At 40.1% G+C, this 21296-nt stretch overlaps 1 protein-coding gene across 7 annotated transcripts; it reads right to left on the bottom strand.

The window, feature by feature from the left end:
• Nucleotides 1-6601: 6601 nt before the first annotated feature.
• ZFP69B (ZFP69 zinc finger protein B) lies at nt 6602-20623 on the bottom strand. 7 transcript variants are annotated; one of them, XM_064372213.1, is made up of 7 exons: nt 20560-20623; nt 19655-20079; nt 17222-17317; nt 16167-16246; nt 14507-14633; nt 14141-14239; nt 6602-9844 (listed from the first exon to the last, which is right to left on the bottom strand). In XM_064372213.1, the coding sequence occupies exons 2-7, from the start codon at nt 19779-19781 to the stop codon at nt 8676-8678; spliced, it is 1698 nt and encodes a 565-aa protein (XP_064228283.1). In that variant the 5' UTR covers nt 19782-20079; nt 20560-20623; the 3' UTR covers nt 6602-8675. The 7 variants fall into 7 exon arrangements, with proteins under 7 accessions (XP_064228283.1, XP_064228284.1, XP_064228285.1 ...); XM_064372214.1 differs by having other exon boundaries at nt 14141-14236; XM_064372215.1 differs by having other exon boundaries at nt 17222-17314.
• Between the last annotated feature and the right edge of the window lie 673 nt (nt 20624-21296).

Below are 21296 nucleotides of genomic sequence, written 5' to 3'. Positions count from 1 at the left end.
TATAATTTAATAAAGTTTTTTAAAAAATGCATGTTGTATCTTTCAGAACTAAAAGAACAGAAGCAGAGCATGCAACTTCAGATTAGCAAAGAGGGGGAAAGGAATAATAAAATACAATCAATCCAAAAGAGAATATAGGAAGTGGGGAGCTGTTTTATAGAAAGTAATCAAGGAACATCCCTCTGATAAGATGCAATTTGAACAGAGACCTAAAAGAAGTAAGGAAATGGACCCTATGGATACCTGGAGAAAGCAAGCATCTTAGCAGAAGAAAAAGACCCCAAGGTGAAAGCATGTGTGGGCATATGCATGGACTATCAAGAAATTTAGGATCGCTTGAGGCAAACCATGGTACGAATGTTGGATCTATTCTGAGAGAAATGGGAAGACTTTGAAGATTTTAGAACTGAGAAACAGCATAATCTGATTTATATTTTAATACAGTCATTTGGCTGCTATCTGGAGGATGATAAATTGTGGGGCAGGGCACGAGTGTTCAGGAAGCCAAGTGAGAGAATAGTGAATTGGACTAGGTGGTAGCAGTGGAGATGACGAGAAAAGATATTTTGAAGATTCACCTCACAGAATTTTCTGATGGGTTGAATGATGAGTGTTAAAGAAAGATGAGTCAAGGATGATTCTGGGAATTTCAGCTTGGGCAACTGAACTTTCCCATTTACTGAGGCAGGAAATATAGGGGATAGAGCATGTTCAGAAATGGATCTATTAAATTTGAGATGCCTAGTAAATATCCAAGAATCAAGTATGCACTAGGAGTCTCAAGTGCAGACAGAATCTGGGACTGGGAATATAAATTTGAGTCTTAGCAACATACATATATGGAGTTGAGGGTATTTGCAAAATCATGACCAAAAGTTGGGTAGGAAAAGGATGATGTGATTGGTAAAAGTTGGTGAAGAGATGATGGCATTAGCACAAGCAAGTTTGAAGAAATTTTTAGAACGAGGTACTAAAATGTGTCTGCTGGAAAGAAATACACATTCTGAATTTTTTTATTGTGGTAAAAATCACATAACATAAAACTTACCATCTTAATCATTTTTAAGTGTACAGTTGAGTAGTGTTCAGTATACTCCCGTTATTGTGAAACAGATCTCTAGAACTTCATCTTGCAAATACAAAGCTTTATACCCATTAAACAACAATTCTCTTTTTCCTCTTCCCTCAACCACCATGCTACTTTCTGTCTCTACTAGTATGACTACCCTAGGTACCTCATATAAGTAGAATCATACAGTATTTGTCTTTTTGCATCAAAGTTTTAACATTGGCTAATATCTAGGTTCTGTTATGTTTGTTTTCTTTACATATCTCTGTGCTTTCATAATTGAGCAATTAATTTTTCATAACAAGTAAAAAACACAAAATACAATATTAGTAGCTTTTATTTTTGAGTCATTGTATATGCCTGGTATAATAAACCTGTTGTGTAGTACCTAATATAAATGCCTGTTTACAAATGGAAAAATAAGATTAAGAAAAATTAAGTAAGTTGACTAAGATCACAAAGATACGGTGTGATCGAGCTGGGATTTGAATATAGTTTGTAATGATTCATGAGCTCAAGCTCTTTACCGCTCTGCTATAAATGCTTAAGATCTGAAGACTCAAATAATATTGAGGGAAAACAATTCCATCCCACTTCATAGGGATGATGTAGTTCTGCATAAGGAGGTCATATATATAGATGTATATAGAGTATGTTGACATATGCAATCAAATAAGAAGGGATGACATAAAATGCAGGGTCTTTGGATAATTGATTAGAAATTTGGAAAGCAGAAATGTTTAGGCTGAGTGCTCAAACCTGTAATCCTAGCATTTTTGGAGGCTGAGGTAGGCGGATCACCTGAGGTCAGCAGTTCAAGATCAGCCTGGCCAACATGGTGAAACCCCTTCTCTACTAAAAATACAAAAATTATCCAGGCTTGGTGGTGGGTGCCCATAATCCCAGCTCCTGTAATCCCAGCTACTTGGGAGGCTGTGGCAGAAGAACTGCTTGAACCTGGGAGGCAGAGGTTGTAGTGAGCCAACATTATGCCATTGCATTCCAGCCTGGGTGACAAGGGCAAAACTCCCTCTAAAAAAAAAAGAAAAGAAAAGAAAAGAAAAAGAGAGAGAGAGAGAAAAGAAAAGAAAAGGAATGTTTAGATCTTCAACTGCATTGGATGTAAAAACACTAACTCAGAATATAGGAAATAACCTTATCAGTTATGCTAACATCCAGAAAAGTCAGAAAAATACTCTGAGAAAATGAAACACAAAGATACTCTAACATTTGAAACATGAAAAAAAATTCTGTATGAAATGATAAGTTAAATATTTTAAAATGTAAAAATGGAATGACACACAAATAAAACTGGAAAGAAATTAAAATAAGTGTCTATCTTAGGAATGTTTTTATGTGAATCCCAGATACTAGGATTAATTATCTCACTTCATGAATATAGAAATTGAATCTATTTTCTGCCCCCCTGGTTGGAATCACTTGTTCTCTGGATCCTTTGACTGCCTCTCTTTTTGTTGTTTACTCCCTTGTCTTGATAGAGCACATCCTCCTGCAGTTTTCTAAGGAAGGGTGCAGAGAAGGTAAATTTTGACACCTGGCCTATCAAATGTCTTCATTTTGCCCTCACACTTGATTGGTAGTTGGCTGGGCATAGAACGCTAGGCTGAAATTTTTCTCAAGAAATCCTTTTTTTTAGAGACAGGGTTTCACTCTGTTGCCCAGGCTAGAGTGCAGTGATGTGACCATGGTTCACTGCAGCCTCAAATGCCTGGGATCAAGCCATCCTCCTGCCTCAGCCTCCAGAGCAGCTAGGACGACAGGCACATGCCACCACAGTCAGCCAATTTTTCTATTTTTTGTAGAGACAGGATCTCGATGTGTTTCTCAGGCTGGTCTCAAACTCCTGCCCTCAAATGATCTTCCTGCCTTGGCCTCCCAGTGTTGGGATTACAGGCATGAGTTACTGTGCCCTGCCCATTTTCTCAACATTTTGAAGACATTGCTTGATTATTGCTGTGAGAAGTCTAAAGCTTTTTCTGCTTCCCATAAAGGCAAATGACCTATCATCTTGCCCCAGAAGCCTTTATGATATTTTCTTTTCTCTGTGTATTTAATACTTCATAATTATGTTCCTTGATGTGGGTTCTTTTGGGAATCAGATTGCCTGGATTCATATCCCAGATCTGCCATTTGCTACCTGGGTGTGCTTACTTGCTTAACTTGTATATGTCTCTATCTCCTCATCTGTGAAATGGGAATAATATTAGCATTCACTTCAGAGGATTTTGAGAATTAAATTAGTTGACATGTATAAAGCACTTAGAACAGTGCCTGGCACATTGTAAATTAATGTTAAGTGTTAGCTATTGGTAACTACTGTGCTGGGCAGATAGAGGACCCTTTTAATCTGAAGATTTGTGTCCTTTGATTCTGAAAAACTGTCTTGTGTATATGTATTTCCTACCTTTCATTTTCTCTTCTCTTTATGGAGACTGGAAGCTTGGTCTTTAAGTGCAGGGTGTTTAGGCCATTGATATGGCTTGGCTCAGTGTCCCCACCCGAATCTCATCTCAGTTCGTAATCCCCATGTGTCAAGGGAGAAAGGTGATTGGATCATAGGGGTGGTTTCCCCCATGCTGTTCTTGTGGAAGTAAGTTCCCATGAGATCTGATGGTTTTATGTGTTTGGAAGTTCCTCCTTCACTTTTCTCTCTCCTGCCACTTTTGTGAAGAATCTGCTTCTCCTTCTCCTTCTGCCATGATTGCAAGTTTCCTGAGACCTCCCCAGCCATCTGTAAATGTGAGTCAATTAAACCTCTTTCCTTTATAAATTACCCAGTCTCGAGTATTTCTTCATAGCAGTGTGAAAGCAGACTAATATAGTAAATTGGCCTTGATGTTTCACTGAAATATTCACAAATGTCAGTTCCTTTTCTTTGGAGCCATCCGGTTTCTTTTTCTTTCTTTTTTTATATTTTTTTGGAGATGGAGTCTCACCTGTCACCTAGGTTAAAGTGCAGTAAACAAATCTTGGCTCACTGCAACCTCTGCCTTCCAGGCTCAAACAATCCTCCTACCTCAGCCTCCTGAGTACCTAGGACCACAGATGCATGCTACCATGCCTGGTTAAATTTTTGTGTTTGTGGTAGAGATGGGGTTTTACCATGTTGCCCAGGCTGGTCTTGAATTTCTGAGTCGAGAAAATCTACCAGCCTCAGCCTCCCAAAATGCTAGGATTACAGGCATGAGCCACCATGCCCAGCCTGCCAACCAGTTTTTCTAGAGGATTCCTCCAATCTCCTGCTGGGGTTGGATGGAAGATGGCTGAAGGCATGAAAACCTGGCTTTCACTAGAAAAGGGTGCTGGGGGCACCCTTCAACAGTTCAATATGCAGCCTTACATTAGTTCCCATTTCAGCCATATTTTCACCCCAGTCTCTACTGTCTGGTGTCCCTGATTCTAGAACAGCTCTGGAATCAGGGACACCAAAGTCAATTCACAGATCACTAACATGCCGTGAAATTTTTACTGGCACATAGTTAAGTAAGAAAAGTAAAAACAAATTTAGGAGTGTGTCATAAAGTTGATATAATATAAAGGGATGTTCCTGACTAGACATGGTGGCTCATGTCTGTAATCTCAGCACACTGGGAGACTGGTCCTTCACCAGAGAATAAACCTCTAGTCTCCTTGGGAATGAGGAAAAGGGTAATAGGATGAAGAAAGGCATGAGGGAGGAATGTGTGCATAATAGCCAGCTGTATGGGTAGGTGAGGGGGGGTCTAAGGATCTGACTTTAGAATTTCAATGAATCCCCATTTTCTCACCCCTCATTCTTCCATAATGCCCACTGTTTCCAAGGCCTCTGTCTTCCCAGGAACATCCCTGTGCCAGTACACTTTTCTGCAGACTCTGCTAAGTCAGTAACCACTCTTGTATTTTCTCACTACCAAAAACTTGTTGACATCTCATGTCTGTTTCTATATTCTCCTCTATTATCTTTTATACGCTCTATTTTGCTTATGCACTCAGGTTCATGAAATAGAGATAAACTCATGTTGTTACTCAGCCATATTTAAATGCATTTTAAACAAATTAGGCTGGGCACAGTGGCTCACGCTTGTAATTCCAGAACTTTTGGAGGCTGATGCAGGTGATTGCCTGAGCTCAGGAGTTTGAGACCAGCCTGGGAAACATGGCAAAACCCCATCCTACAAAAAATACAAAAATTAGCTAGGTGTAGTGATATGTGCTTGTAGTCTCAGCTACTCGGGAGGTTGAAGTGGGAAGATCACTTGAGCCCAGGAGGTTGAGGCTGCAGTGAGCCATGATCATGCCACTGCACTCCAGCCTGGGCAACAGAGTAAGACCCTGTCTCAACAAACAAACAAAAACAACCAAAACAAATTAACATAGAAATACTCTTTTATCTTAAAATATGTGGGTTATGATTCTCAGAGGTATATAAATATTTGTCCACTTGCAAAGAAAAGAAAAAGGGAACAAAAAATAAGATTTCCTCACATATAAAATGTAGGTAGGAAAGTATATGGATTACATTTATTTTCATCATGGATTCATAGTTCAATTCAGTTCAAATCAAAACAATACATATTTACTGAGTCCCTTCTGTGTGCCAGGCACTGTTTTAGGCACTTGTGATACATCAGTGAACAAAACAAAGACCTCTGCCCCCGTGGAGCTTACATTATAGCAGGAGGAAACAACAGTAAACAATAAACTCAAACATGTGAAGTATCTAGGGTGTTAGAAGGTGATATATGATATAAAAAACAGCAGGTGAAGGAGATATGGATTTCTCGATCTGGGAAGTAAACAGCTGCAGTATTAAATAGCGTGGACAGGATAGGCTTCAGTAAGAAGGCAACATTTGAGCAAAGATGAGAAGGTAAGGGTATGGGACATCTCCAACAGCCAGTGACATGGCCCAAGGTTAGAACAAGGCTGGAGTTCAGTAGAGGTCCTGGCTGGAGATGCAAATCTGGCAGTTGTTAAACATAGATGGTATTTTAAGCCAAAGACTGTATGAGATCATTGAGGCAGGAACTATAGAGAAAAGTCATAGTCATGTCTTTCAGGGAAAGAAGCAATTGGAGAAATTCAAATTCTTGGGAAATCTAAGACCATAGAAACATGGTGAACAATTTTAAGAAACGGTGTATATCCCCACTCGTTTTCTGCCTTTCAGTGTCATACTTAAGAGTTAGTGGCCAGCTTTTTTTTAAAAAGTAAATGTAGCTGGGCGCGGTGGCTCAAGCCTGTAATCCCAGCACTTTGGGAGGCCGAGGCGGGTGGATCACGAGGTCAAGAGATCGAGACCATCCTGGTCAACATGGTGAAACCCCGTCTCTACTAATACAAAAAAATTAGCTGGGCGTGGTGGCGCGTGCCTGTAATCCCAGCTACTCAGGAGGCTGAGGCAGGAGAATTGCCTGAACCCAGGAGGTGGAGGTTGCGGTGAGCCGAGATCGCGCCATTGCACTCCAGCCTGGGTAACAAGAGCGAAACTCCGTCTCAAAAAAAAAAAAAAAAAAAAAAAAAAAAAAAAAAAAAAAGTAAATGTAGTGACAGAAAAAAATTCTAGAGATACTGGTATATATTCTGGATTTACAGCTTTACTTTAGATAGCTCACATTGACAATACTCAGGTGACTGAACTGTTTGTTCCATCTCCACATAAAACAGTAAAAAGTTAAACTTGACTTACTTCCAATTACGTCTGTAAGGATGGAGTATCTACTTCATTAAGTATAGTGAAGCATTAGGAGTCAATTCTTCCTTTCCATATTTCCCTGCCTGGGGGACTGAGTATGGATCTTGCAGTCACCTTTCTCTGGTCCTCTTTGGTGGGCCTCTTGATATGTTGTTCTAGGGGCTATCTTAAGAGACACTTCCATTTGATACAAAGCACATTTCAAATCTCATATTGTATGCTTGCCAAAGGAAAACTTAAAGTTATCTGAAACGTTTCTCCCCAGAATGATTTATCAATAAATCTCTCTTCAAAAAGGCATCATTATGTTTTAAGGAATTGTGGTTAATTTGTGTAGGTATAATAATGGCATTGTGGTTATGTTTTCAAAGATGTTTTTTAGATACATCTCAAAATATTTATGGATTAACAACAATAAAAAAATCCATCATTACAGATGGAAGTCTGCATAAATATCTCCAAAAATAATTCGTAGGCTCCAAGACAGCATTACAAATGTAACATTTAGAGAATTATTGCAACAAAATACTAAAGGAATTGCTAAGGAATTTATGGCATATACACATACTAATGTGATACTAAATGATAGTCTGTTGTCATTTCTAATAATTTTACATACTCTTGCGGGGGAGGGGAGTGAAAAATGACAGCCCTTGGGTCAAATGAAACCTAACAGTTGTTTTTAAAATGTAGTTTATGGGAACCACTATTGCACACATTCGTCATTGGTTCTCAACCAGGGACAATTTTGGCCTCCAGGTACACCTGGCAATGTCTGGAGACATTTTTGACTGTCACAACTGGGGGAGGGGCAGCTATCAGCACTGAATGCTGGCATCTTGTGGGTAGAAGCCAAGGATGACCCTAAACATCCCAGGATGCACAGGACAGCTTCCTATAGCAAAGTATTATCCACCCCAAAATATTGGCAGTGCCAAGGTTCAGATATTCTAGTTTATATATTGTCTCTGGCTGTTTCTACACTAAAATGGGAAAGTCGAATAGTTGTGACAGGGATCATATGACCCATTACACCTAATGTATTTACTATTTGGCCCTTTACAGAAACTTTGCCAATTCTTGCTCTATAGAACACCATTAAATATGATTATCTCATGTACAGTAAGTTAGCTATCAATTCTAGAAACCTCCCTTTAATATTATTCTTCTAGAAATGAGACAATCAATATTTTAATTTCTACCTCTTCGAGCCATATAAAGGGCTATAGTAAAAGGCTGTACTATATTTTATTCTGATTTATTAAAGGGATGTTTAAAACAGCATTTCTTGAAAGTCAATCCACAGATCACTAACATGCCATGAAATTTTCACTGGCACATAGTGAACTGAGAAAAGTAAAGACAAACATGGGATTCTAACGTCATATAAAGGGCTGTTCCTGGTCAGATATGGTGGTTCCTGTCTGTAATCGCAGCATATTGGGAGACTGAGATGGGAAAACAGCTTGGGGCTGGGAGTTTGAGACCAGCCTAGCAACATAGTGAGACTGTCTCTACAAAATAATCATAATAAATTAGCCAGGCATAGTGGTGCACATCTTTAGTGCTAGCTACTTGGAAAGCTGAGGCAGGAAGACTGCTTGAGCCCAGGAGTTTGAGGCTGCAGTGAACTATGATTACATCACTGCACTCCAGCCTGGGCAAGAGTGAAACTATCTTTTAAAAAAGGGAGGGGGAGGAACTGTTTCCTACCTTTAAAAATATTAAAAAGTCCTTTCTTTTCTGAAACAATGCTGATAATAGGTGGTTCCTTGTAATATGGCAAAATTAATAGTTGGTAATATTGTACTGAACCATTTTTGTTTGTTTGTTTTTGAAAATCCAAAAATCAGGGAATCACTGATTTAGAATCTTTTGCTCCAATAAAGATTCTTTGATGTTAAGTATATTTCACACAACATCGCTGAAGGTATTTCTTAAATGTGTTTTGCAGTGTCTAATAAGTGATGAACTACAGCTGAAGGCTTTTCCACACTTATTACAATCATAAGGTTTTTCTCCAGTATGAATTCTCTGATGTTTAGCAAAGGATGAATCATGCCTAAAGGCTTTCCCACAATGACTGCATTCATAAGGTTTTACTCCAGTATGGACTCTTTGATGGATAGAAAGATGTATTCTCTGGCTAAAGGCTTTCCCACATTCTTTACATTTATATGGTCTTTCTCCAGTATGAGTTCTCTGGTGTTGAGTTAGGTATGTGCTATGGCTGAAGGTTTTACTACATACATTACAAATATAGGGTTTCACACCAGTATGAATAATCTCATGTTGCCTAAGGTGTCTAATCTGGAAAAATGCTTTTCCACAGTCTTTGCATGCAAAAGGTTTCTCTCTAACATGAGTTCTCAAATGCTGGATCAGTCCAATGCTCTGGCTGAAGGTTTTCTCACATACCCTACATTCATAGGGCTTCTCCCCGGTATGAATTCTAACATGTTGAGTAAGAGATGAAGGATGTCTGAAGGTTTTCCCACATTCCTTACATTCATAGGGTTTCTCACCAGTATGAATTCTCTGATGTGGAATAAGAGATGAACTTTGGCTAAAGGCTTTTCCACATTCCTTACATCTGAAAGGTTTCTCCCCAGTATGAATTCTCATGTGTTCAGTAAGGTGAATAAGCTGTTTGAAGATTTTTTCACAAATATTACATTCAAAGGTTTTCATTTTTGTATAACTCCTTGAATGGTTAGCTAAATTTAAGTTGTATCTGCTTCTCTTTCCAGATGTGTTATATTTACAATCTCTTTTTCTTGGAAGACCTATTGATCCTGGCATAACTTCTGACTTCACGTTAATTCTTTTCTCAAATCTATTAGACTCTTGGCCTCTCTCCTGAGAAAACGTTTTCTTGCACATCAGGGGGATTTTCCCCTCATCCATTCTTTGGTTCTCTTGTTGGCTTTCTAGCTTATTACTGTTGGAGATTCTTCCCAAGGTGGAATACAAGGTGCTTCCTTTTGTAGATCTTTCCATCATTAGGCCACAGTGTAATTCTTCCCATGAAATATCATTCTGTAAGGATGACTCTTTGGTTTTTGTTTTGCTCTCCAAGTCTGAAAGAAATTGAAAAAATAAAAATGACCCGTATTTTCTGAACTTTAAAAATTAATTGCCACAGTGAGAATGAGAGGAAAAAATAATATATACTAGGCACAGGAGTTTGGGATTATCTTCAAATGTGATTCTGCCACCTAGAGAACTGATATGAATGCAAGTGAAGAAGTAGAGAAAAGAAGCTGTTAAAGTATGTAAGGTAGACCAAGTATGGTGGCTCATGCCTATCGTCCCAGCACTTTGGGAGGCCAAGACAGGAGGATTGCTTGAGCCCAGGAGTTTGAGACCAGCCTGGGCAGCAGAAAGAGACCCTGTCTCTTAAAAAAAAAAAAAAAAAGCGAGGCATGGTGGTGTGTGCCTATAGTTCCAGCTTGGGAGGCTGAGCTGGGAGGATCACTTCATATTTAAGCCTGTAATCATACCACTGCACTTCATCATAGGCAACAGAGAAAAAAGTACATAAAATGACTTTAAGAAATTAGGAGGAGCTCATCCATGTGAACTACAAGAAGAAATAAACTAATAAGAGAATAAGAACAAATATCAAAAGATCAAGGAAGATAGAATTTTTTTTGACAGGGTCTCACTCTGTCAACCAGACTGGAGTAAAGTGGTGTGATCATGGCTCACTGCAGCCTCAACCTGCTGGGCTCAACCATCCTCCCACTTCAGTTACCCAAGTAGCTAGAACTTTAGGCACATGCCACCACATCTCACTATTTTTGTCATTTTTTTGTAGAGATGGGGTTTCACCATGTTGCCCAGGCTGGTCTCAAACTCCTGAGCTCAAGCAATCCAGCTGCCTCGGCCTCCCAAAGTGCTAGGATTACAGGTGTGAGCCACCATGCCTGGGTGGAAAATAGGATTCTAACATCATATCATCTCAAGCCCATATTTCTATGACAAATTTTTCTTTATTTACCAAAGAAAAAAGTATTTCAAAAGGCATTTCAAATACTTTTAAACACTAGAATACAACACTGAATAATGTAAGAATGCACTGACTTTTGAGAAAGGATAGCATTTCCCTAACTGGGATAAAATTCCCTCCAGTCTCTGAGGTTTCTGAAATGTCTCTATTCATACATTTCCCACCAAAATGTACATGTGAATGCTTGTATTTGTACATATATGGTCTTAAATATACATCTGTGCAAAAAAAAGGGATTATGGTATACATATAGTTCTGTATCTGTTTTAACTCTATATCTTTATGGGCCTCTTTTTATATCTGTTCATTGAATTTTATCTCATTCTTTATTTTAAAAATTTTAAAATTAGTATGACTATATTTTAGAGATGGGATCAGGCTATGTTGCTCAGGCTGGTCTCCAACTCCTCGACTCAAGTGATTCTCCTGCCTCAGACTTCTGAGCTGCTAGGAAGACCAAGTAAGCCACCCAGCTAGGCTATCTCATTTTTTCTACAACTGCATTGCATTCTACTGCATGGACATAACATAATTTGACTTGTCCCTACTGAAAAACATTTCAGTTGTCTCCCATTTTTCACTATTCTAAAATCAAACTGCAGTACATCATTATACATAAATGCTGTACACTTCTATCAGTATTTCATTGGTTTTACTAAAGAGAAATTGATGGGTTGTGGATATGTGCACGCTCAGCGAATATGGGTGCCTTTCCCTGCATACTCACTGGATTTGATCAATCTTCACAATGTTTGCCCATATAGGAAGCAGAAAATGGCTTCTCAATTTGTGACAAAATGTTAATTACCTTGTAAAATGTTTAAGGATAGAAAATATATATTTTATTCATAGTATACTTGGGATAAAATTTTTGGATGAAAGTTTCTCTGATATTTACCCTTACTATTCCTATCCATCCATTTTGGGCTCTGCCAACCTAAAGCATCAATACTTCCTGTTCACAAAAAAATCTTATTCCTTAGGATTTCTAACCTCACTTTAGTAACAGCACATAAAAAGTGCTCAGAAAAAGCTGAATAAATTTTGGAGTCAGCTTAAAAAGCAAACAGAGATGTTTAGATTATTGATTACAGGGAACAGGGAGATGTTTTATTTTTCTTTTTAGGTAACAGCAAGATAAATGTGGTATTTCAAGTAATCAAATCTGGCAGTAACATTCAAGAAGATTCGGAAAAAGAAAATAAGACATTAGCAAATGCAACTGGAAAGTTTAGTAACTCAGGCATAAAATGATGAAAACTTGCCTTAGTGTTGCCTCGACACAGATGAACAGTAGAAGTGGATCTAACAGGTAATATTAAGGAAGAAGCTGTGGGGGACCAGGGAAAAACAGAATAGAAAACATGCTTATTGTTCTTGCTGATACCATAATTTCTAGCAGGGGAGGTTAGGATGAGAAACTTGTTTAGATGAGACATCTTCTGTTTTTGGATGTACTGGGTTTGAAGTACAGTGCTTCTATGTAGAGATGTCATCAATGCCAGAGGTACATAGGAATAGGGTTCATATTTCACACAAAGATGAAAATATGGAGAATATGGGCATGGAAGGAATAGTTGAAACCATCACAAAACATCTGTGGGAGTCTGTACAGAAATAGAGCAGTAGTGTAAAAAAGACAGAGGTTCCTCAGAAACCTGGGGACTGTGGCAGAGATTGCTGGTTATTCCCTAAACTCTGTTCTCCCCATTTTGGGACATGGAAATAGATTATATTTCCCAATCTCCCTTGAATTAGATTGAATGAAGTCACAAAGGTCTCTCCTGTTAAAAGAATGAAAGTGAGGTGAACCCCCCTAGACTGGCCCATAAAAACCTCCCAAATGAACTCCTTTGTGTGCTTATTCTATGTTGTCTAAATGCAGATGATGAGGAAACCCTAGGGGATAGAGAAGCCACAAGGTAGAGGAAACCTTGATCCTGAATCACCAGATGAAGAGTGCCAGTCTGTCCAGTGACAGTTCCAGGGCCCAGTGTAGTGGCTCATGCCTGTAATCCTAGCACTTTAGGAGGCTGAGGTGGGCAGATCACTTGAGGCCAAGAGTTCAAGACCAGCCTGGCCAACATGACGAAACCCTGTCTCTACTAAAAATACAAAAAAGATTAGCCAGGTGCAATGGCTCACACCTGTAATCTCAGCTACTCAGGAGGCTGAGGTGGGAGAATCACTTAAACCTGGGAGATGGAGGTTGCAGTGAGCCAAGACTATGCCACTGTACTCCAGCCTGGGTGAAAGAGCAAGACTCTGTCTCAAAAAAGAAGAAGAAAAAAAAAAAAGAAACCAATTTCTCCAGATCAGAATATAATCAAGGAATAAGTTCACATTCTGTTTGAGATAACTTATAGCTCAAATCTGTTGTGAAATTTTGGAGTCTATTTATTACAGCAGTTTAGCCTATCCTAACCTAGGCAGAAATTATGTATCTGCATTAAAAAAGACACTGATGAGAAACAATGAAAAGACAGTAAGAGAGATAAAGGGGACAAAAATTATTGAACTAGTTGATAGAGGAAAGAATATTAAGGTGGTGAGGTCTATATATATAATCTAACACAGCCATGTAAAATAGTGCCATAAGAACACACAAACTGTGGAGTTAGAATGATTAGAATTAAGATATTGAGTCTACCAAGTGGTAGCTAATTGCCCTGTATACATTTCTTAATCAGCCTCCTTTTCCTCATTTGTAAAACAGAGCTAATGTAGGACTTACAGAGAACCCAGCTGTCATTCACAGAGAACCCAGGTAAATATCATGATTACTATACTTAAATGTTAAAGAAGACTGTTAAAAGCCACTAGATCTGCTACAAATGAAGTCTGTGGTTGATTTCTCAGAGTCATAAATTATCTGGCATAAAAAGCTCAATTACACAAGTTAACATGAGAGTTACAATTGAAACTGTGATCACAGAATAAGGCTTAGAAAAACATTGAAAAGGAAACATTGAGAGAAAGTGAAACCAACGAGAAAATGATAAGTGAGTCCAGTAAATCGACTGTCTTTAATGAGGACAGACCTGTGTAAAGCTAAATGTACATGGGAAAGAAACTATGATCAGAGCAAGGTTTAGAATACTGGAGAAAGAGGTAAAAATCATGAAAGTCAGATCAAAAGACATGATAAAGGTTAACCCTGATCAGAAAGGCATCTCTTTTCCTCTAACTCAAGAGAGACTAATAAGAAGATGCAAGTGTGGGAAAAGGGTGACAGAGATAACAGAATCAACTTTCTTGAATGTACCGTTATCCACATGGCTTCAGTCTTCCCTACAGCTTGGAGGAGGCCTTGAAGGGAATTCTCTCGCTAAGGTCACAAAGGCCCCACCTGCCTTGCACTTACCTGAACTTGGAACTCCTGAAATCTCTCTCTCCATCAGCCATGGTTCTTCTCCTTTCTCCAACTGAGAAATCACGCCAGGTTTGGAAAGCTGATATCCTGCTTATGGGGAAGAAAAGACTGTATGTGCTGAGGTCACAGAGCCATCCCAAGAATTTAAATATGGTTCTTTGGTATTCAGGCCTTCTAAAGAAAGTAGAGTAAAAAGAACAGAGCAGAAAAGAGCATAGCAATCCTGTCTGACATGGTGTTCAGAAGGAAACAGAAACCTCTAATACAGAACCCAAAGCCCAAACAAAGCACTTAATTTAGAAGCAAAGGTTTTCATCTAATAGGTAGATTCTATTTTCAAGAGGAGCCCATCCTTACCCACTGAGACCAGGTTCCCATAGTTCTCCAGCATCACCTCCCGGTACAGATTCCGGTGAGCAGGGGCCAGTTGCCCCCACTCCTCTTGAGTGAAGTCCACAGATACGTCCTTGAAGGTTAACAGTTCCTAGAGCATCAAATATGTTCCTTTTCAGCCAGACTTCAGAAAGTTGTTATGACCTTGTCTAGATGCCAACAGATTCTAGTCATGTTTTCCTGGATACTCTCTTGCTAATCATTTAATTTATTCTAATGATTATAGATTACATATAATGGTGGTTATGAAACATGTAAGTTACCTCTGCAACTTACAGTCTGGCTGAAGGGAAAATGTTTATGAAATGTTAAAGAAGGTCACAGTACAGTATACAGTAATTTTGATTAAAGACAATACAGTTGAGAAGTATTTGGGGAAGTAGGGAGTTCAGAAGGGGCTAAAGCCACAAGAGAAAACAAGGACTTTATTGGGCTGAAAGAATGAGAATACTTTAGCATGAGTGAAATAACCTTAACTAGGTTTTTCTGTTGCTAATAAAAGTATGAGAGAACAGCACATTTTTGGAGGGAGCATGAATTCTGCCAAGTACTGAAGATATCTGGACAGAGATAGACATTCTAGGGTATGAAGTATAAGGGCCTATTATATATGATCTACAATAAATAACTATTTGACAATTATTTTTAAAAAATACTCTCAAAAGCTAAGAGAATTCAGAAGTTGGAAGGCTGAAATAACAACAAATCCCCTAAGTATAGAGAATATTTTAATGCTTTTTTTGTATTGTAAATAATTCTGAAATACATTTCAGGCCTATTAGGCTGATGTTAGCATCCACATTTAATCTATAAGAAAGGTGAATTTGAGAAAGGTTAAAGACATAGGATAAACCCTGTGATTTAAACACATGATTAAACCATGTGATTTTGGAGGCCAAGATCAATCCACTGTAAAACTCTTCTGTTCTCTAATGATATCCTCTTCTGTTTCTCTGACTACTCTAATTGTCTTGAGTTTCCCTAACCCCCTGGGGTTTAGTAGTGCAGAGCTCTGCCAGTGCTATCAGTTTTCTGATTACTTCATTTAGGATACATGGCACTCTGTTAAACTGCTCTTAGAAGTTTTCCTTCCTTTTCTGCTTAGCCTGTTTAGCTCGTGTTCTTCATGACCTGCCAGTATCTTTTCTACTCATTTCTTTTTTCAGTTACAGTTCTGCTCTAGGACTTGACCAAAAATCCTCACTTAAAGGTCATCAATGAAGTGTATACATCTCCAAAATATCAGAAAATGATTCTGTTGACTTTTAAATGTTGCTTAAAATGACTCACGTTTGTCTTTCTCCCCAATGATATATGTGTTTCATGGGCAAGGACTGTTACATACTTCTTCTCCTCTCTATCATTTTCTCTCTCCCACACACGTGTGGCCTCAGCACAATATATTTGTTGGATAAATGGCTAGAGGTTTGCAAAAACAAGAGGTTTCCTGTGGAGGTTACTACTGATGGAGAAATTACCTGTGAAATCAACTGACATGGCCTGGTTTTCTGAAGAACAGGCTAAGAAAAACCAATCCAGGAAGTTGAGTCAAACAAAATCAAAGTCCACTGCTCCTAAAATCTGAGAAACAATGTCAAGTAAGTGACCAGAAACACCAACCCACCTGGGATTCTGCTGTTGGGGATCCAAGAGTCACTCTACTCTCTAAACTTTCTCCATAGGTAGCATCCTGAGATAGCAGAGCTGGGGAAGGAAAAGAACCATGATGTTTGCATCTCCCCAAATTACCCAAATAGAGAAACTGCCTGCAGACCCACTCAGTGTGGCTCCTCCCCCAAAACATTCACAAAGAGGGACATTTAGAGCGACTCAAGAGCAGCCCAAAGCCTCCTTAATGAGAAGAACATGCTGCAAGTTGCTTTCAGCATTAATATTTCCCAATGGTCTTAGAGATACCTCAGGCCAATCTTTGGTTTAAAAAATCCCCAAAGGTTTCTCCATTGACAAGAAAGAAAAATGCAAATATTCCAACATAGATTTCTTTTTTTCACATTATTTTTAAATTATTATTATTTTGAGACAGAGTCTTGCTCTATCGCCCAGGCTGGAGGGCAGTGGCATGATCGTGGCTCACTGCAACTTCCACCTCCCAGGTTCAGGCAATTCTTGTGCCTCAGCCTCCTGAGTAGCTGGGATTACAGGCATGTGCCACCATGCCCGGCTAATAACATAGATTTCAAGATCCTCCACAACCAGTCTAAGGCCTCTCCAAGTATTATCTTCTTCTCTAAACACTATCCTTCAACCACTGGACACACCTACTTACACAATCCTAGTACCATTCTTTGAACACATCTGGCTAGTACCCCACCTAAATCCTATTTGGTGAAAAACTGAGATATCCTTCAGGCCCAGTTCAAGTAAAGTTTTCACAGACACCCTTAATGAGAAGAAAGTTTCTTCTCTTCTATGCTTCCCAAAAGCTTGGTTTTTATATCTATTCTAGTATCTATCTCAGGCTGCTTTCTACTTTATTTACTTGTATAATTATCTCTCTCAATTATTAATGAGTGTATGGGTAGAAACTGTATCTCGTTTTTTTTCCATCTGCTAAAGTGCTACACATAACATATTGCCAGTTTTCTAGAATTTAAGTAATACTGGCTGAATTTGAGGTATTAAAAATATGCACTAGAGGCTGGGTGTGGTGGTTCATACCTGTAATCCCAGCACTTTGGGAGGCCGAGGCGGGCGGATCACTTGAGATCAGGAGTTCAAGACCAGCTTGCCCAACATGGTGAAACCCCATCTCTACTAAAATACAAAAAAAAAAAAAAAAAAAAATTAGCTGGGCATAGTGGTGTGTGCCTGTAGTCCCAGCTACTCGGGAGGCCGAGGCAGGAGAATCGCTTGAACCGGGAGGCAGAGGTTCAGTGAACCGAGATTGAGCCACTGCACTCCAGCCTGGGTGACAGAGTAAGACTCTGTCTCAAAAAATATATATATGCACTAGGAATTAAGGCGCATGAAAAACTGTCCTTGTATTTTATTCCAACTTTTTTTTTTTTTGAGACGGAGTCTTGCTCTGTCACCAGGCTAGAGTGCAGTGGCTTGATCTCAGCTCACTGAACCTCTGCCTCCCGGTTCAAGCGATTCCCCTGCCACAGCCTCCTGAGTAGCTGGGACTACAGACACGCACCACTATGCCCAGCTAATTTTTTTTTTCTTTTTCTATTTTAGTAGAGACGAGGTTTCACCATGTTGGCCAGGATGGTCTCGATCTCCAGACCTCATGATCCGCCCGCCTCGGCCTCCCAAAGTGCTGGGATTACAGGTATGAGCCACCACGCCCAGCCTATTCCAACTTTTTATCATGAATATTGAACACCCATACATACATCCATCATCTATATCCAACAATTGTGAACATTTACCATGTTTACTTTACCTATCTATATTTTTTCTGAAGCATTTCAAAGTTGTTTGCATCATAATACTTTACCCCTAAATATTTCAAATAAGGATCTTCTCTTATATATCCACAATACCATTTATCACAGCTATGAAAATTAACAACAATTCCATAGTATATTCAGATTTCCTCAACTTTTATTCTGGATTTTTTCCAAACCAGGAGTTAATCAAGGTTCACACATTCAAAGTGGTTGTTAGCTCTGGTTTCTTTTACTCTAGAATAAGTACTTCCCCTTTCTTCACGACATTGTCTTTTTAAGATATAAGAACAGTCTGACTGTATCCTCAAGGTGGGGTTTATCTTATTTCTCTATCCCCTGTATTTTCTGTAAACTAGCAGTTCAGTCTTTAAACTTAATTTAGGATCACATTAAACATTTTTGGTAGGAATACCTTGTGGGTGATACCAGATGCTTTATAATACAGTATCCATAAAATACAAAATGGCTGGCTACTCCATTACCGAGACATTTGGTTAAAACTGTGACCACCAGACATCAAGGAAAATTATGTTCTTTCCTTGCCATTTAGTAACTTGAGGGGATAATACTTTCTATCATGTGAGTATCTGTCCCCCATTAACCTTTCAATTATTTTATTTACAGTAAAAGATTCTATCATTCTTTCTTTCTTTCTTTCTTTTTGAGACAAGGTCTTGCTCTATCACTCAGCCTGGAGTGCAGTGGCATGATTTCAGCTCACTGAAACCGCTGCTTTCCTAGTTCAAGTGATTTTCGTGCCTCAGCCTCCTGAGTAGCTGGGGTTACAGGCATGTGACACCACACCCAGCTAATTTTTGTATTTTTAGTAGAGATGGGGTTTCGTCATGTTGGCCAGGCTGGTCTCAAACTCCTGGCCTCAAACTCTTGGCCTCAAGCAATCTGCCTGCCTCAGCCTCCCAAAGTGCTGGGATTACAAGCATGAGCCACCACGCCTGGCCTCTTTCTACATTTATTATTGGCAGGCATTCTGTAAAAAGCTTTCCCTCACCAACCAAAGATTATCTAAAAGGCAAAGTAAATGCATCATTCATTCCCATAATAACCTATTTTTCAAACTAAGAAATCAGTGTATTAATCACCTCCAATGTTTGCAAATGAATTTCACCCCCCAATCTTTCTCTATTTTAAGTGTCAATGTGATCATGTGGAATTTTACTTATTCAAGGTGTTACAATCAGTTTGGATACCTAAGCTTTCCCAAATTTGTCCAGCAAGAGACCCTTAAACGTGGCTCCTTTTGACACATATCCATTAGTCTTTAAACTCTTCCTTGCTTTCTAGCACAAGATACTCCAGGCCCACCTGGTACTTTCCTGGCTGCTTCTCCTGACCTAGCCACCAAGTTCCTATGTGACCCTGGGCAAGCCTCCCATTTGATTTACATTTCCCCACTGTTAGAATAAGAAAAATCAGGTTAAGTCCATCCTGCCCCATGTGGCCATGTGGAAGATGAAAAGAAATAATATACATAACCATGACACTGAAATACTGGTCCTAGGCTGAACTGAACACTACTACTACTTAGGAAAACCCCAGACCAAAAGCCACAATCAAGAACTCCAGAAACCTTCCACCCATTTGTCTCCCTGAGAGACGCTTCCACTCTAGTGTCTCATTCCATCTCACACTAAAGGGGACTGCTTTTCCTCTCTCTCTCCCATCAGTCTACTCTCACCTTCTCCTTTAAACATTTTAGTCACATCCTCCCACAGGGCCACCCCCTCTGTGGCCTTCTTTGGATGCTGCAACTTCACCCAGGTGCTGGCCTCAGTGGGCAGGGTGATCAGAAGCTGCTGCAGCATGACGACGTCCGCACTCCTTTCTGAGGACCCTCTGTCTTAGCCCATAGGGCTTGTCCACCTCTGATGAGGAAACTGCTGGAACCTCTGACGGGAGGCTTCCCAGTTGTACCAGTCTCCTTTAATCACCGACTCCTACTTCTCAATGTCCTCTTTCAGGAACCCAGGGAACATACAGTATCAACATCCGAGATCTGGACTTGTTTCTGTCAGTGGTTCTCAAGGCGCATCTCCCAACTTGAGCTCCATCTGTCTCCTCAGCCGGCAGCTGGAGGCGCCAAGTATTTACTCTCAGCAGCCCCTGCAGATGCGGGCAGAAGACATAAGAATCAGCAAAGGACCAAGAAGTCTCAATCAAAGTGAAGAACGCTAGAACAAATACGGATCTCTGTAAAATGTTTCCAGAAGATACACGGAAGCGGTGGGCAGACACAGCCCACAAGGTTCAAAGCACTGCGCAGGTGTCAGGAAGCAAAAAGAGATGAATACAACCCAATTCTTTGTTTTAGCCAGTAATTATGTGTAAAGTAGTGGGGGTCTGGAATCCCATCACTTGTTGCCTGTAGCAACCACGAAACCGTTAGACCCCGTCTCCTCCTCCCCAAATGAGAGGCTAAGTCTTCCCCACAGAGCTGGACCCGCCCGGCTCTGCCCTCCCAGCCTTTGTCTGAGCCCGACGCCGGAGCTGTGGAGAGCACCGCACACAACAGGGTGGCCGCGGGCGGAACTCGCGCTTCCCCGCTCGCCCAGCTCCCCAAGCCCGGGACAGCCACCAGCTCACCCTCTCCCAGCTGGGCCGGCACGCCCCCTTCTTTCCGCCGCGGCCGCCGGGTCCGAGCACTGCGCGGCCACGCTCCCACGTAGCGCCCCGGCGGGCAGCCAGGACCCAGTGCGCCTGCGCGGCGACAGCTTGGAGCCACGTTCCCGTCGTCCTCCCCGGGAGCCGCTCCGCGAGCTCAGACGCCCCTATCGGAGCGTGCCGGGTTCGCTGCGTTCAGGGGCTCCCAGGATCCAATACTGGCGGAAGGAGACGGAGCCTGCGTTCTTGGGCCGCAGACTCTGATGAACAGCCATCCCTCCTCTGCCGGAAATATGCACAAGAACGTTTAGGGTGAGCCTTTCAAACCCTTGACAAAAGAGTGCCATCGGCATCACTTTTTTGGTGAAATGACCCTATTGTAAAATATTCCATAGCACTTTCCCTGAATAGCATGTACATGCCAGTTATTTATTCTCAGCAGAAAGTTGAATGGATTCCAGTATATTATTAAAAGAATACCACAATCAGTTTTCTGTTCTAGTATTCAATAAAAGTTCTCACGTTTATTGCTTACCTAGTATTTCTGAAATGCCAGAAAATTAACAAAAACAAAAAAAATTATTACCTGTAATTTCAGCAAGCAGTGGTAACCTTGCTAACAGTTGGTGTACAGCCTTTCCTACACACACACAATATTTTTCATGCATTGCTATATATTTTCCACAATAGCGATTACACTGTAATGCCGTTTTATTGCT

This window comes from Aotus nancymaae, unplaced genomic scaffold (genome assembly GCF_030222135.1).
Source record: "Aotus nancymaae isolate 86718 unplaced genomic scaffold, 86718_ANA_hifiasm-v0.15.2.pri h1tg000007l, whole genome shotgun sequence".
Lineage (NCBI taxonomy): Eukaryota > Metazoa > Chordata > Mammalia > Primates > Aotidae > Aotus > Aotus nancymaae.
Note: the sequence above shows the minus strand (reverse complement) of the source record. Positions and strands in the feature narration are given on the sequence as shown.